At 42.5% G+C, this 16,560-nt stretch overlaps 1 protein-coding gene across 1 annotated transcript in view; it reads left to right on the top strand.

Moving 5' to 3' along the window:
* The window catches only part of SCD5 (stearoyl-CoA desaturase 5), a 153,261-nt gene that overhangs the window by 92,474 nt on the left and 44,227 nt on the right, over positions 1-16,560 (top strand). The window contains exon 2 of the mRNA XM_027059458.2: positions 420-550. Within this exon, the coding sequence (XP_026915259.1) occupies positions 420-550 (131 nt within the window). The remainder of the gene's footprint in view (positions 1-419; positions 551-16,560) is intronic.

The following is a 16,560-nucleotide window of genomic DNA, read 5'->3' on the forward strand; positions in this document are numbered from 1 at the left end:
TCATATAACACACTTCCTAGCACAGGTGCCAGTCAAGAGGCAACATAAACATCAATCTTAGCTCTACAGAGAATGAGCATGTAAGACTGAGTTACAAATACACACTAACGTGATTAAGACTTTGCATCAAGACTGGCAAGAAACATTAGCAAATAAAAGATTTGTTTGATAGAGAAAAATTAATGTTCAAAGGTCAAAGTTTCCTGAGGAAAGTTTTCACCACTTCTGCCTGGTACTGAAAAGCTACAAATCAATAAAAAGTCTGCATTTCCCCAAGTTATCGATTCTTCCTTCACATTGCAGATTGTTCTAACACCATTTCCCATGGGTCTATGCAGAAGAGAAATAAGCATAGAGGAAAAAGCTTGTGTAGGAGCTTGGTGACATTTACTGACATTTTCCCTGCTTGTGTCTTACAGCGTACTTCTGCTTCCTCCTATCTGCTCTGGGTGTGACAGCTGGTGCCCATCGCTTGTGGAGCCACAGGTCCTACAAAGCCAAGCTGCCTCTGAGGATATTTCTGGCTGTTGCCAACTCCATGGCTTTCCAGGTGGGGAATGGAGGGTCCTCTCTGCCTTAGGGACCCAGCGCAGATGGCACTGTGGGTGGAGGCACAGACCTGCTCCCTGTGGACTGATCATTCCTTCACTTCCATTCCTGGCTCAGTAATCAGGTCCCTAAGCATTCCCCTTCTGTCCCAAATTTCTATCTCCTTGTAGCTTTAGATATGGTAAAATGTTCCCTAGGGGCTTTGTGCCCCTAGGAATACTAAACCACAGGGGAGGAATGAGATTCCTCCACCCAAAACGCATGCCCCAAAACCCTCAACATTTGTCCGGCTCTACCCATGGCCAAGTTCTGTGCTGAGCATGCTATCTGCATATTGCGTTTGACCCTCATAGTAACCCCATGAGCTAGGTGTCATATGTGTCCCCATTTTACAGATGAGGAACTAAAGCTTAATGACGTTAAAGAACTTGACAAATTACATGGCCGAAAGTGGTATATCCTGGATATATGCCCTGGATGCAAATGCAGATCTGACTCGAAAGCCATTCATTGCTCCTAGAAAACATACCCTATCATTTTGTGGTAGAGGTCTATTAAATATGGTGCTGGAAGACAGGATTTTAGCCCTACTCTGATGGTTGCTGGCAATCACTTACTCATCTTTAGTTTCTTCATCTATAAAAATAAGAATATGACTTCACTCCCATAGTTGTTATGAAATCATTAAAAATTGCAGGGAAGTATAAAAATGTAAGAGAGTCATCACTGCATTAGGATTGGGCCATACCCTTTAGGACTATTCCAGTTGTAGAACATTCCCTACCACCTTGGGCACTTTCTGAGCTGCTGGATTTTGAGTTGATTATGAATTTTTGTTTTCCCAGCTCCTCATCTGATCCAGGTAGGGTGGATGGGAACAACGTGCTTTCAAAGTTTCTGCCAATATATGAATGCAGATGATTCCAGGCTCCATGTATTTTCACCCATTGGGAAGAAATGGTGATTTGCAAAATGGCTTTAGGGTTCAGGGAAACAGGCAACCCTCAAACATGCAAGTCACGTGGCTATCTCCGCAGTGGGCCTCCCATCCCTACAAGACAACCTGACCCTGAGCATTTCTCCAAGTTGCTCTCATGTCTAAGGGTTCATTTCCCTATTTCCCTCCCACAGTTTGAGCCTTCATAAAGCACATAGGATATAACACAATAGACCTTAGGAAACACAATTCATATTATGGATATCTCTTCGTTATAATTCAAGCAGTCAGGAATTACTACCAGGTCCTGGAGAAAAAGCTATTGTGCACAGAAGAGCAGTTGGCAAATTCTTGTTTTCATGTTCTTTTGTTCATCATCGGCAATGTGAACTACACCACACTTTGTTTTGACTTCAACCATCTTAGTTTAATGTTGTGCTTTGTTTATCATAACAATGAGTTATGATAATGATAATTTAGAAACTCATTGACTTGGGCCTTAGATGCTATTTAGGACTTAACTCTGTAATTTTCATTTGTTTTGTTTGAGCAGTTTATTATTTCTAACCTTCAATTACACACTCATGTAGTTACAAAGCACCTCCATTATTAAAATTTTTTTCCAACCTAAACAACCTGAAATTGAGAACATAAAATTCTTATTTCCCTTTTCCCAATGAAACTATTTACTTACAACTCAATTTTTGATGACCTGAGTTTCCTCAGCATAACATCACATAACAGAACATCACACTGTGATTTTAACTTGACTTTGGGGAGAAAACACATTCTAGAGGAAGTACCCAGGTCCTGGAATAAATTCTTGGTACTGCTATTTGCTACATGTGGGTTTTTGTGCAATTCCCTCTTCCTTTGTCTGTGAAGGAGGGGGGAAATAAATAATATTTACCTCACAGTTTGTTGGAAGGATGAAATAATGAACAAAAAATGCCCAACTTACAGTTGCATTCAGTGAATATTGTTCTCTCTCTTCTTTATGAGAATTGGCGTACTGTCTCATTCATTCATTCATTCATTCATTCATTTCTGTGTTATGGTGCCTGGCACATAGAAGGCACTCTGAGAGTTTGTTAAAGAAATGAGAAATGAATTAATACTTTCAAGAAGTATTTTTGGAAACAATCAAATTTGAACTGTGCCTACTTCTTTTAGGCTCACATTGTGGTGGATTCTCTCCCCCCCCCCCATTCATTTAACAAATATTTATTGAGTACTTACTCTATGCCAGGCACTGAGCTAGGCACAGTGGGTATAATGTTAGCAAACACAGTCCCAAGCCTTGTCTTCGTATAGCTTTCCATCTAGTGGAATATTAGAATTCCCACCATTTACCGGTGGAAATGTCAGTACTTCATGGGTCTGGGGTTTATAACAACATCATAGACCTAGGTAAAAGGTATCTGTAAGGTCAGCATAGGGCCAGCTTCCATACAGTGCAAAACTGTGTCAGTGGGAAAGAGTACAGTTGATCCAGACCACTTAACCCTGGGGAGAGAAGAACCTAGGAAAGTAAAAATGTGCTATGATCTGTCCATGTAGGGTACAGACCTGCAACCCTGATTTAATGCAGAGTCATTGATTTAGCTTCCCTTTGATGTCCTCATGGGTTTTTGAATATAATTTCAAAGGTTCTCCTGTGCTTTACTCCATCAGAATGGTCATGCCTTTGGCCATAATGGACGAGTCATGCCATGGTTATCTGTATTTGAAGACAATGAGCAGGGCTTTTGCTAGAAGCTGCAAACGAGATCTTCAAGAACAATCCTCTTAAAATTGGGGCTTAAACATTTGAAACTTCCTGTTCTCTTTCTTCTGTAGAAGATGTATGCACATGGGGCAGGGGTGATAGTGGGAAGGTGTTTTAGTCTGAAAGATGAAGACAGGGCAGGAATGATAGACAAGGAGCTATGATAATCCTCTGTCCCTTTCATTCAGCAGACACCCCCTGAGCTCCTCTCTGGCCCATTCTCCTTCCATATCAGTAGGATGCCAGTCAACCTAAATATGGGTTGCAAATTCCTTGTAATTTTCTGCTAGTTCAATATGGACCCAGATGAGATATTTCTACCATCCAATGGTACCCAAGGGTTCAGCTTTCACAAGCACTAGCCAGGGCTTTGGATTTGTGCTTTCACATTCATGCACACACCGCTTCTGGGTGCAACTGGGTCTCTCATGAGCTTAGCCAAATAGCACCTGTTAGATGTTGCAGCCTCCTCTCTGCCCATGATTACTCATCAGATCCTAGTAAAGAGGCATTGGGTTTTGAGCTGGAAGGGAGTTAGTCTAACTCCTCTTATTTTGCAATAAGGGGTCAAGAGTAGTATAGAGAGGCCCAGAGAATGTCAGTGACTTGTGAAAGGTCACATAGCAAGTTAGTGGGTGGACCAGAGGGAAACCTGTCTCCTGACCCTCAGGCCAGGGATGCTTTAGGCTCATCTCTGGGTGTTCTTGTGTGATGTTCAACAGTGTGATCTGTGAACAGCTTCTAGTTGGCTCTTGTTTTTATATCCACTGTGACATCTTGTTTTTGAATTGGTATATTTAAACTATTCACATTTAAAGTGATTACTGATATAGTTGGAGTAACATCTACCCTGTTTCTGTTTGCTACTCATTACCCTTGTTCTTTGTGCCTTTTTTGTCTTCCCTAGTTTTAACTGCACATTTTACATGATTTTCTTTTCCTCTCCCCTTTTAGCATATCAACTATACTTCTTTTTACAGTTGTGTAATGGTTGCTTTAGAGTGTGTAATACACATTTAGAACTAATCCAAATCCACTTTCAAATAACATTATGGCACTTCACAGCAACCTTATAACAGAGCATTTCCAATTCTTCCTTCCTATGCCTTATGACATTGCTGTCATTCATTTCACTTATCCATGAGCTCTAATCAACAAATACATTGTTGCTACTATTATTTTGAACCAACTGTTATCTGTCAGATGGATTAATAAGAAAAATTGAAGTTTTGTTTTACTTTCATTTTTTCACTCTCTAATGCTCTTCTTTCTTTATGTAGATCTGGGTTTCTAACCTATGCCATTTTCCTTCTCTAAAAAAATTCTTCTATCATTTCTTGCAAGGCAGGTCTACGAATGACAAATTCTCTCAGATTTTGTTTGTCTGAGAAAGTCTTTATTTCTCCCTGACTTTTGGTGAATAACTTTGTTGGATGTGGAATTCTAGGTTTCGAGGGTTTTCTTTCAACACATTAAATAATTTATTTCACTTTCTTCTTGCTTTCATGTTTTTTAAGATATATCTTAATAAATAAATAAATCTTAATAAATAGTGTACCTCTATAGGGAAAATATTTTTCCCTCTGGCTTCTTTCATTATTTTTTCTTTGCTTTTGATTCTCTGCAGTCTGAATATGATATGCATATTATATACATATATATATGTGTGTGTGTATATATATATATATATGTATATGTATGTATATATACACATATATATTATTGCTATTCATCCTGCTTAGTGTTATCTGAGATTCCTGGATCTGTGGTTTGGTGACTGTCACTAATTTTGGAAAAATTTTCAGCTATTATTACTTCAAATATTCCTGCTGTTTGTTCCTTTTTTTCTCTCTCTTTATTTCTTCCCCTTGTGGTATTCTATTACACATTTGTTATACCTGTTATAATTGTCCTATGGTTCCTAGATATTCTATCTCTTCTTTTTGCATTTCAGCTTGGGAAGTTGCTATTTATGTATCTTCAAGATCACTGACTCTTTCTTTAGCCATGTCCAGTATTGGTGAGCCCATCAAAGGCATTTTTCTTCATTTGTTACAGTTTTTCTGACTTCCAGCATTTTTCTTTCATACTTTCTTAGAGTTTCCATCTCTCTGCTTATATTACCCATCTGTTCTTGCATGGTGTCCACTTTTTCTTTTAAAGCTCTTAGCATGTTAACCATAGTTGTTTTAGATTTCCAGTCTGATATTCCAACATCTCTGCCATATGTGGAATCTAGTTCTGATGCTTGCTTTTTCTTTCTAGATGGGATTTTTTGCCTTTTAGCATACTTTGTAACTTTTTGTTGAAAGCTGGAGATGATGTACTGGGTAAGAGGAACTGAGGAAATAGGGGTTTAGTGTGAAGTTTTATGTTTACCTGGCTAGGAATTGGGCTGTGTGCTTACTATGCACTCTAGCTACGGTGTCAGGGGCTAAAGTTTCCTCTGGTATCCTTGTTTTTTTCTCTCCTGTATTGTCTTTGGGTTTTCCTAGAGATTTCTGCTTAAATGAGGCTTAAGGCTCAGTTCTTTCAGTTGAGGTCCTGTCATCATACAGGAGCACTATTGACATAGAGATGAGGGGACTAGTTCTCTGTCTCTGAGCCTGAGGTGAGTATTTCCCCTCCCCAGGTCAGTTAGGATTTGGTAAAACCCCGGTTGATTAGGATCTGGTAAAATAGTTTCTCTTGAGGACGAGTCTTGAAAAGAGAACAGAGAGCACTGTGTGTATTTCAGAATGATTACTTTTCTCCTCCATCTGCTGGGAGAACCAGTTGTTCACAGTGAGAACCTGATAGGGCTCCTGGAGGTAAAATTTATGAAAGTTGGGGCCCCCTAGTCCTGGACCTTTGTGTTTTTAACTCTCAAGCTTGTCCACACTAAGACTTGAGCAGTTCATCAATTACGGTTTAAAGGTGCCTGCCCATCCTGGCACCAGCTGCGGGCTTTTGCTCCTGAGTTTCTGCCTCTGGGAGGCAGTGATTCTCTGTAACGGCCTGTTTATCTCTCTAGTTTTGGGGGCAGTAGTTTGCCCTGCGGCCTCACTTCTCTGATGCATCTTAGACGAGTTGTTGATTTTCAGTTCATTTGGATTTTCGTTGTTGTTGTTGCAAGGATGGGGAGTGACGGACTACTTCCAAGCTCTTTGCATGTCGGACCAGAAGGTGGAAGTTGGTGTGATTTGTAAATGGACCAAACTTTGTCTCTAAATATGTCAGATAAATCACATGGTCATGGGCCGTAAACTTTGGCAAGTCTAAACTCTGCAACAGTAAAACAAAACAATTATCTAGAGCTACTACATACCGTCACTTCACTAAGTGCTTTATATGGTCTTCTGACAATACCCCTAAAAGGTAGATACTGTTATTTGTTTCATTTGATACGTGGGGAAATGGAAAGGAAAGAGCTTACATAACCTGTCCAAGGACACACGTACTGAAATGACACAAGGGGAATTTTAAGTGCAGAGGCTCGACTCCAGAGGTCCCGCTCTCACTGCGACACTCCAGTGCCTCTCCCAGGATCAAAGTGTATATGTTTATCCTTTCATTCAGCAGATAGATGGACTAAGCATTCTTCCAGGCACTGGAGAACACGACAGACAGGCGGACAGGTCCCTGTCCTCATAGAGTATATATTTCAGTGGGAAAGAGAGCAAATAAACAAGTGAGCGAATGAGTCAAGAAAGGTACTCAGAAGGGAGAGAAGAAGGTGAAGAATTTAAACACAGCGATGTGACAGAGTGCCAGGGCAGTGGCTTCTTTGGAGCGGCTGGTGAGAGAAGTCCTTGCTAAGGAGGTGACATTAGAGCTGAGACCTGAGGGAGACAACTGGTAGGGGAAGGGGGATCCAGATGGGAGGAGGAACCAAAGCAAAGATGGGAACAAGAATGGTGTATTCAAGGAAGAGAAAGGTGGCCAGTGTGGCTGGTCCACGTGGGTGTGGGAGACAGTTACTGAAGAGATTATAGAGAGGGGGATGGATGCCACATCAGTGCAGGGCTCTGTCAGGTATAGCAAGGAGGTTGGATGCTGTTCTAAATGCCATGGCAAGGCACTCTGGAACTTTAGGAGGGGGAACAACATGGCCTCATATGTTTTAGTGACATGATTAAGCCTCAGACCATAGTCATGAGACCCTGGAGGTGTTGTGGTGGATTCAGGATCATAGACCAGTCCCCAAGGCTGGGTCTGTGTGGATGTGCATAAGAAGGAGAGGGACCTGCATATGAGGCAGTGACCTCGCTGCCAGCTCAGGGTGTTAGCAACAGCCCCTGGTGGCAGTTGGGTGGGAGAATAAAACATCAGAACACTTACTGCAGGCTCAAGAATCCTTACCTTTACGTGGCTCTCTGGGCAGGCTCTAACTCTGTCTACAGAGATCCCGTTTCAGTATTTGCCACCTTTCCTAACCATGAGTCTGCACCTCAGACATACAGCCTTTCTGCTGCACGAAACAAGTTCGCCTTCCTCCTTTCAAGTTGGGTAGACGTTGTTGGTTTCCTTCCAGTGTAAACAGGGAGTAGCAGAAGTGGCCCTGACCCAGATGCCGTGAGGTCTCTCCATGTGCTTTTGGAAGATGCTTGCATACCGCCTCACGTTGTCTCCACCGCTGCCAGCCCTCCTGGACACGTGTGGAAGCCATGACGGAAGGGCAAACAGCTCAGTTTTCTTTGAGCAACCTCTCTGTTCGTGATGTTGGTGACTTATGGAATCATCAGAGCATTGTTGTCGTATGCATACCGTTCTGTAACTCCATCCGTAATGGCAAGGCGCTCCTACCGATGACGATGATGGGCTGGAGGCAGGAGGGGAGGGAGAGAGAGAGAAGAAACTTCTGAGGTGGCCGCAGGAGGCACTGCATCTTCTGAGTGTCCTTGCCTGGTAGGATTTCCTACCAGGAAAAATGTACCTTGTAAGGCAGAGGTCAAAATGGCGCCTGCCCTAAGATGCCTCACCTCCTTCCTTGTTGTGGATCTAGGTCAGTGAGAGCTGGGGAGAGGAGTGAAATGAACCTCAAGGGAATGAAAAGGTGATAGGCTCCTGGGATGGCCTGAGAAAAGGGAGTCATTCCACAGATGCGTGTACGAGCCAGAGGGCTAGCTTGCCTGTCACATTGCCCTACCCCACATCGAGCAGCCACTCCCCATGCAGTCTCGCCCTCTGTACAGCAGTGTCTTCCTAAGCATTTCAAGGTGATTACATTTTTATAAAGAAAAAGATATATACTTTAAAGGCACCCAGAGAGTTTTTATTCAAAGAAATAGTTGGTAAAGTAGAGGATATTTTTGCAAACATGTAGCTATCAGATTTTATATATTCGTTTGGCTCCACATCTGTATTGGAAGAAATTACACTTGTTGAAGATGAATTCCACATGCAGGCCTGTCAATGTAGAATCTATTCTGAAACATATTTTCAAGCTAAGTGTTTCATTCTGCCTGTTTCTCATAAGGAAGTTCTTCGGAGGAGGCACTCAGACCAGGCACCTCCTTAACCGGGCCCTTTTTCCCCCACCACTCTCTTCCTCTCTTAGAACCCACCAGAAGGTTGGAGTGGGAGGAGGGGCTCAGAAGCTGAGTCTAATCCTTTGTCTAACAGCTGAAGAAACTGAGGCCCAAATGTCTGAGCTGATTTTTGTTTATTTCTCCGCATTGTCTCGAAAATTCTGTATAGGTGTCGAAGGACACTGTGTCGCGATTCAATACCTTGATGAGCTATTTCTTCCCAGACCTGCCACCGAACATTTGGGCTGAGCTAGCACTGAGTTGTCACTCCTTACTCTTTATTCCCACTGCTCTCCTGCCAAACACTCCATGTTGTTGCTTTCTAGGTTTCCCTACCCACTGATTATTTTGCATTTTGGATGATTTCTCTTCCAGCTGCCTTCATTTGCATTTTTCCTAAATCAAATCTCATTGTGATAATTTCTATTCGTATTTCCAACCTCTTTTTAGATCCATCTGTGTTATTTTCCTGTCCTCAATGATGTCTGCAGCACCTCCTAATTTGGTAACGACCAAAAAACGTTATCAACAAAATGTGTATGCCTTGCCTCTCAGTCATTAATGAAGATGCTAAATAAAACTAGATCTCTCAGGCACATCGGGACCTTCCATGCGCTCCTTCCCCTGCCCCCTCCCCCTCATTAGATAATTGAGCTGTTTCTCATCTCTTGTCCTTGTTTATCAAAGTTCAGACTTTCAATCATCCTGTCATAGTTCCTGCTAGTGCCAATCAGAGCTTTTGTCCCAGCAGTGTTTCAGGGATGCTATTTCACATGCTTTATTAAGCTCCAAAGGTACAATGGCTACAGGAGCCACTGAATCAACAATTTTAATTAATGGTAAAATTGTTATACTTTTATATGCCAGAGGAAATTTCTAGCCTTGCTTTTAAAAACTCTTAGAAGACAGACACATTTGATTATCTTCATCTTCTCCAGTTGACTCCTCTATGGCTTTTTGTGTAAATCTGCTAGTTAAGTCCTTTCTAATTTAAAGGTGCATAAACCCCTGTGTGCTTCTGAGGAATACAAGAGATGTACAAGAAATGGCCCTTGTCATAAGGAGCTGACAGTCTGAGAGAGCCGGCTAGCCTTTTGTGTGATAAAAGGGGACTTTTACAAGACAGTGTGGAGTTAAATTGCTCCAAAGCTTCATCCTGACTCTTAGGGCTGCTGAAATATGAATACGGGCTAGGGTACTGGGATAAAACCTAATGCAGAAATGGAGTTAGACCTTCACAGGTGAGAAGGATTTGCGTAGGCAAGGAAGAAAGGGAAAAGTAGGGGCGCCTGGGTGGCTCAGTCGGTTAAGCGTCCGACTTCAGCTCAGGTCACGATCTCGAGGTCCGCGAGTTCGAGCCCCGCGATGGGCTCTGGGCTGATGGCTCAGAGCCTGGAGCCTGCTTCCGATTCTGTGTCTCCCTCTCTCTCTGCCCCTCCCCCGTTCATGCTGTGTCTCTCTCTGTCTCAAAAATAAATAAACGTTAAAAAAAAAATTGAAAGGGAAAAGTAGGGGAAAGACTTGAGCACAGGTGGAGAGAGAGGAGTGATAGTGGCATGCTGGAGGGGGTCCCCGCAGAGTAGAAAGTTGATCTGACTGGAGAAAGAAACTGACTGCCATGGCAGGCTGCAAGCCCAGCTACCTGCAGGACGTCTCTCCCTGGACGTCTCTTAGGCCTCCCCAAACCAATGTGCCCAAAACCGAAGTCGTGACTCTACTGTCTCCCCCTCGACCACTTCTAGTTTTCCCTGCCAGAAATCTGGGTGTCATTCATGATTCCTTCATTTCCCTCATCATCCCTCACTGCTCTCTTTTATTTTTTTTTTAAATTTTTTTTTAACGTTTATTTATTTTTGAGACAGAGAGAGACAGAGCATGAACAGGGGAGGGGCAGAGAGAGAGGGAGACACAGAATCCGAAACAGGCTCCAGGCTCTGAGCCGTCAGCACAGAGCCCGACGCGGGGCTCGAACCCACTGACCGCGAGATCGTGACCTGAGCCGAAGTCGGCCGCTTAACCAACTGAGCCACCCAGGCGCCCCACTCACTGCTCTCTTTTAGCCAATCTCTTCAAGTTCCACTTTCTAGGTAATATCTTGCATCTGCACACCTCTCCTCTGTGCTCCCCTCTGGTCCAAGCCACCACCATTTCTTGCTTACACTACTGCAAATGCTTCATAAACTGGTCTTCCTCCTGCAACACGTGCCCCTCTCTGTACTGCAGCCAGACAGAAGTTATCGAAAATTAAACCACTCTCTAGCAAAAATAATAACAATAATAATAATAATAATAATCTTTTGGTGGCTTAGCGTTGCATTTGGAATGAAATCCGGCCTTGTTGTGATGGCCTCAAAGGCCCTGAGTGATCAGGCTTTTGCATCGCAATACCCGCTTTCCACCCCAAGCACACTTCACTACAATTCTGACACTAAGTCCCTGAGCTGGCAGCAGATCCCACAAGGTAAAGCCTCAGCCCTCCGCATGGCCACCTCCACTTCAGGTGACAGCCGCAAGTAGGGTTTCCCGGCCCTTGTGCCTTTCACCAACTGGCTACAAACTCCCACAATTCCCTCAGGTTTGATAATTCACCAGAACAATTCAGAACTCAAGAAAGTGTTGTACTTCTCATTACAGTTTTAATTATAAAGGATCTGATTATCTGATTAGAAAATCAAGACCAACCAATGGGAGAGACACATAGGGCAAGGGGTGAGGGTCCCTCAGGCAGAGCTTCTATGCCTTCTCCCGGTGGAATCAAGGTGTGCTACCTTCCCCGCACATCAGTGCCTTCATCAGTCAAGAAGCTCCTCTAAGCCTGTGTCCAGAGTTTTTACTGGAGTTTCATTACAGGGGTGTGGTTGATTAAATCACTGGTCACATGGTTGAACCCAGTCTCCAGTCCCCCTCCCCTCCCAAAGTGCCAACCCTCTAGTCACCTGGTGGGTCTTTTTGGTGACCAGCATGATCCTGAAGCTATCTGGGGGCCCACCACAGTCACCCCATTAGCATAATAAGGAAACCTTTTATCACTCCGGAAATTCTAAGGGTTTGTAAAGCTCTGTGCCAGGAACCACTGGGGACAAAGACCAGATATATTCTTTATTACACCACAATACCTCTCAGACTTCAGTCTTGCCCCACCTCCTTGCACACAACACGCTGGTCTCCTACTTCCTGGATCCTGCCCAGTCCTTCCCTCTGCCCCAGATAGCTCCCTTCTCCCTTCCATCCACCTCTTCCCAGCCTGCGGATTACCTGATAAGAAAGTCCTTGCCTATCTTCCTGTCCCTTCATTATCTCCCATACATTTGCTTCATAGCACTAATCTGAGTCTGAAATGATTTTATTTATGTTGACTCCTTTAACTTTATGTTTGTCTCCTCCATACAATATAAACTCCTTGAGGATAGAGCCTTGATTGTCCTGTTTCTTATCTCCTAGCACATACCAACAGTCAGTAAATATTTGTCCAATTAAAGAATAAATGAAGTGGGAAAGATAAGGATGATCAGACCAGTTGAAGCTCTTTGATTGTCAGAAGAAGAAGTGTTTAGGCTTGGTGAGAAAAGTAGCGCGGAGAGGTTGTTGGATAATAAACAAGAGGATGATAGGTATTTGGGGAGTATGAATATGGAAAGGATGGTCACAATGTACCACATGTATTGCCCAGGGGGAAAGGACTGAAGGCCCTATGAGCCAGAAGGCTATTACAGGAGTCAAGCAGACTGACAAAAGCCTGAATGGGGTGGCAGGGTAGAAATGGAATGGAAGGAGAAAATCTGAGATTTTTAAAGGTGCCCTTGACATTTTTCTTTGCAGTTGTGACTTCTTATTTTGAAACAATTTTGAACTTACAAAACACTTGCAAAAATACCATGAAGAATCCTGGATACCCTTTACCCAGACTCACTAATTATTGACATTATTGCCTCATTTGCTTTATTACTCTCTTTCCTTTTCCATATGTGTGTATATGCATTCTTCTGCGTTCCTTTTTTTTTTAATCATTTGAGACTGCTATAAACATCATACCTTTTCATTCCTAAAGACTTCACTTTGTAGGAAAGACATTTTGTAAGAACACAGAACATGGACCAAAATCAGGGGTTTTAATGTTGATAAAATGCTATATCCATGATCCTAGCCCAAGAACCTGTTCTGGATCCTGTATTACAATGAGTTGTGATGACCCTTTAGTCTCCTTCCAAGTAGAATATTTCCTCAGTCTTCCCTTGATTTTATGACATTGACATTTTTGAAATGCATAGACTAGCTATTTTGTAGAGGCTCTCCCATTTTGGTTTGCTCATGTTTTCTCTCACTTACATTCTGTGCATTTTTGTCGGGAATGCATTAATAATCCTGTGTCCTGAGTATCAAATAAGAAGCATATGATATCGCTTTGTCATTATACCATTATAGGTAGTATGAACTTTGATCGCTTAGTTAAGGTGGTGTTTACTCAGTGTCTCCTGTAAGATGACTATTTTTCCTTTTGTAATTAATAAGTGATTTATGCTGAGATATTATAAGCCTATGTAAATATTTTTCCTCCATCAACCTTTTACCTAGTAGTTTCAGCACACATGGGTGATTCTTGCTGGAATCAGCTATTGCCATGGCACCTGCAAAACAATGATTTTCGCACTCCATGATTTCTTCTACCTATTTATTTATTTATTTATTTATTCATTCATGGATTTTTATTTTATGAAATGGTTTTTAACTCATTACTGTTAGTCATCTTAATGCCTCCAATTATTTATCAAATTATCCCAGTTTGTTCAGTGGGAGGCACTACAAGTGGACTCCTATGTCTTTTTTCATACATTCCCATCATGTTTTGAGCAATTCTTGACTTTCTGGCACAACAAAATATACCACATTCCTCTTGTACTTTTCCTGCCTTAGGCCTGACATCGGCCATATCATCAAAGTCCCGACTCCTTTTAATGCGAAGTGATATTTAAAAAGCAAGATCTAGGAGCAAGGTGTATCCTTGGCTGCTGGGCTGTCATTATTATCAAGGCCCTTTCTTCCTGAAATTTTGACTCATTGAGGGAAGGAGATATAGCTCAGGAGACTAGCACAGTGGTCACATAACTGACCAAAAATACCTCCCAAAATCAAATTGGAAAGATTCACAGGAGGTCAATTTGTCTACCAAGAGGACTTCCCAAGCCATTTTTAGAATGTGTGTTAAAAATGTGTTTCTCGGGGCACCTGGGTGGCTCAGTTGGTTGAGCATCTGACTTCGGCTTAGGTCATGATCTCTCAGTCTGTGAGTTGAAGCCCTGCGTCGGGCTCTGTGCTGACAGCTCAGAGCCTGGAGCCTGCTTCGGATTCTGTGTCTCCCTCTCCCTCTGCCCCTCCCCCACTCATGCTCTGTCTCTCTCTGTCTCAGAAATAAATAAACATTAAAAAAAATATGTTTCGGGGCACCTGGGTGGCTCAGTCAGTTAAGCGTCCGACTTTGGCTCAGGTCATGATCTCACGGTTTGTGAGTTCGAGCCCCGCATCGGGCTCTGTGCTGACAGCTCAGAACCTGGAGCCTGCTTCCGATTCTGTGTCTCCCTCTCTCTCTGCTCCTGCCTCTCTCCTTCAAAAATAAATAAAAACATTAAAAAAAAATATGTTTCTCATTGTAAGAGATTTAAACAACGGAGTAATAAAAGAAAACATAAAACGCCCCTTCTTTGCAATCTTTAAGTTTTGTCAGCACTTTTTAAATCATGAAAGTTGACTTTCAAATCTTAACCATCTTATAAAACCTCCCCAGGCCAGGATGCCTGGGTGGCTCAGTTGGTTAAGCATCTGACTTCAGCTCAGGTCATGATCTCTCAGAGTAGCTCAGGTCATGATCTCACCCTCTGTGAGTTCGAGCCCCTCATTGGGCTCTGTGCTGACAGCTCAGAGCCTGGAGACTGCTTCAGATCTGTGTCTCCCCCTCTCTCTGCCCCTCCCCTGCTCATGCTCTGTCTCTCTCTGTCTCAAAAATAAATGAAAACATTAAAAAAAAATTTTTTAAATAAAAAAACCTCCCCAGGCCAAGTGCCACCCGAAGGCTGGTCGGCAGGTGGTAACTTGTTCTCTGGAAGCTACAGTTTGCCAGGTGGTATAGACTTCTGCCAGGCCCTTCTTGGGGACTTTCTGGGTTCTTCTTACAGATTGTCGGTGTTATCTGGAGGGATATCAGTGCTGACCCAGTATCAACAATGGGGAAAGCACTGAGTGTTCTTCACTGTTTGAATAGTACAATGTTGTCATCTGAACTGGGGGAGATTAAATTCAGACCCCAGAGACTGAGATAAAGTCTATTTCAAATGAGCTTTATGGGCCCTAAAGAGTGGAGGCAGCAGTGTCTTCTCTTCTCTGATCCCCTTGGTAGAATGACTCTTTTTCCAGATAAGATGCCATGCATTCACAAGACTCTCTCTCTCTCTCTCTCTCTCTCTCTCTCTCTCTCTCTCTCTCTCTCTCTGTGTGTCTCTGTCTCTCTCTCCTCTAAAACCTGACTGTCGGAGCTGACATGTTGGTCCTAGTTTGTTTTTCACTACTGACTAGAAACAAAGATGTGTTACAGACACAGACGGAATTCCCTTTGGCTCTGTGTTGAGGCCACCTGGTAAATTTCCCCTTTTGGAACAATTGAGGTAGGGGACAGAACCACCTCAGTGGTGTCTGTTCAGAAGCACACATCTGTTTGCAGCTAGGCTGGGGGAAAGCTGATCGACGCTTCTGGTCTCAGATCTGTTGACTGGGACAAGCTAAAAATACAGTTTACATTTAGCCTTCATCTTGCTAACCAGTGGAAATTATGCGGGCTTCAAAAGACAGGCTCCCCTATTGCCATTTTAGAGGACTAGATTCGAGAATTATTTTGATCATAAAAGGAAGTTGGGGAAAAGTAGTTCTGATAGAGCGTGTTGTTTCATAATCTGCTTCAGTGGAGCTTTTGAGATTGATTACCTTTGCTCAAGTCCCAGATAATACTCAAAGGCCGTGCTTATGAAGGAAAAAATCACCGCACGATCAATTTCAATTTCCACAGTCTCAGCAGGGACCCTGTTCAGGGACATTACCTATTACGGAGAGTGAAGTATTAAAGGTACAAGACACAGGGTGCACTTCAGCAAGGGCACCATCACACTGATTGAGGTGTGGTTGGTTGATGCGTGCTAAGAAGAACAAAAGATAGAAGAACGGTGTGAAGATGTGGAACTGACCAGATTACTAGACAAATCTTACTCTTTCATGTAGTTTTTCCTAACATGGAGCTAATGGCAGAAGCTGGGTTGTTTAGATTCAGGAGGATAGAAATGTTTTTAAAAAATCTGTTTACCCCATATTCCAAAAATCAAAACAAAACAAAACAAAAACCTCGTTTATTATAACAATTTAGAAAATACAGGCAAACTACAAGAAAAATTTTGAAAACACCTGCCATGCCATCTCCTAGAGAGAACCACTCTAAAACAGGTTGACTTACACACTTCCTTTATTTTTTCTATCTTTACGCACACATTTTGATTAAAATTGTACTTATTATTTTGCAAACTATTTTCTCTTAACTGTTTTCCCTTTCATCACTCCATGTCAATGTTACAGTAACCTTTTGTTGTTGTTGTTGACTGGTTTTTATTTCAAAACCAAGAGATGCTTTTGTTAAAAATTTCAGAGTATAAAGTAAAATATAAAAGTCTCTCCTCATCTCCTCCCTCCCAGTCTCACTCCCCTGAGGTAACCCTCAGGTTTTTCTCTTAATAGTTATCTCCAGAAACTTTCTATGTACACAC

The sequence above is a fragment of the Acinonyx jubatus genome, chromosome B1 (genome assembly GCF_027475565.1).
Source record: "Acinonyx jubatus isolate Ajub_Pintada_27869175 chromosome B1, VMU_Ajub_asm_v1.0, whole genome shotgun sequence".
In the NCBI taxonomy this organism is placed as follows: Eukaryota; Metazoa; Chordata; class Mammalia; order Carnivora; family Felidae; genus Acinonyx; species Acinonyx jubatus.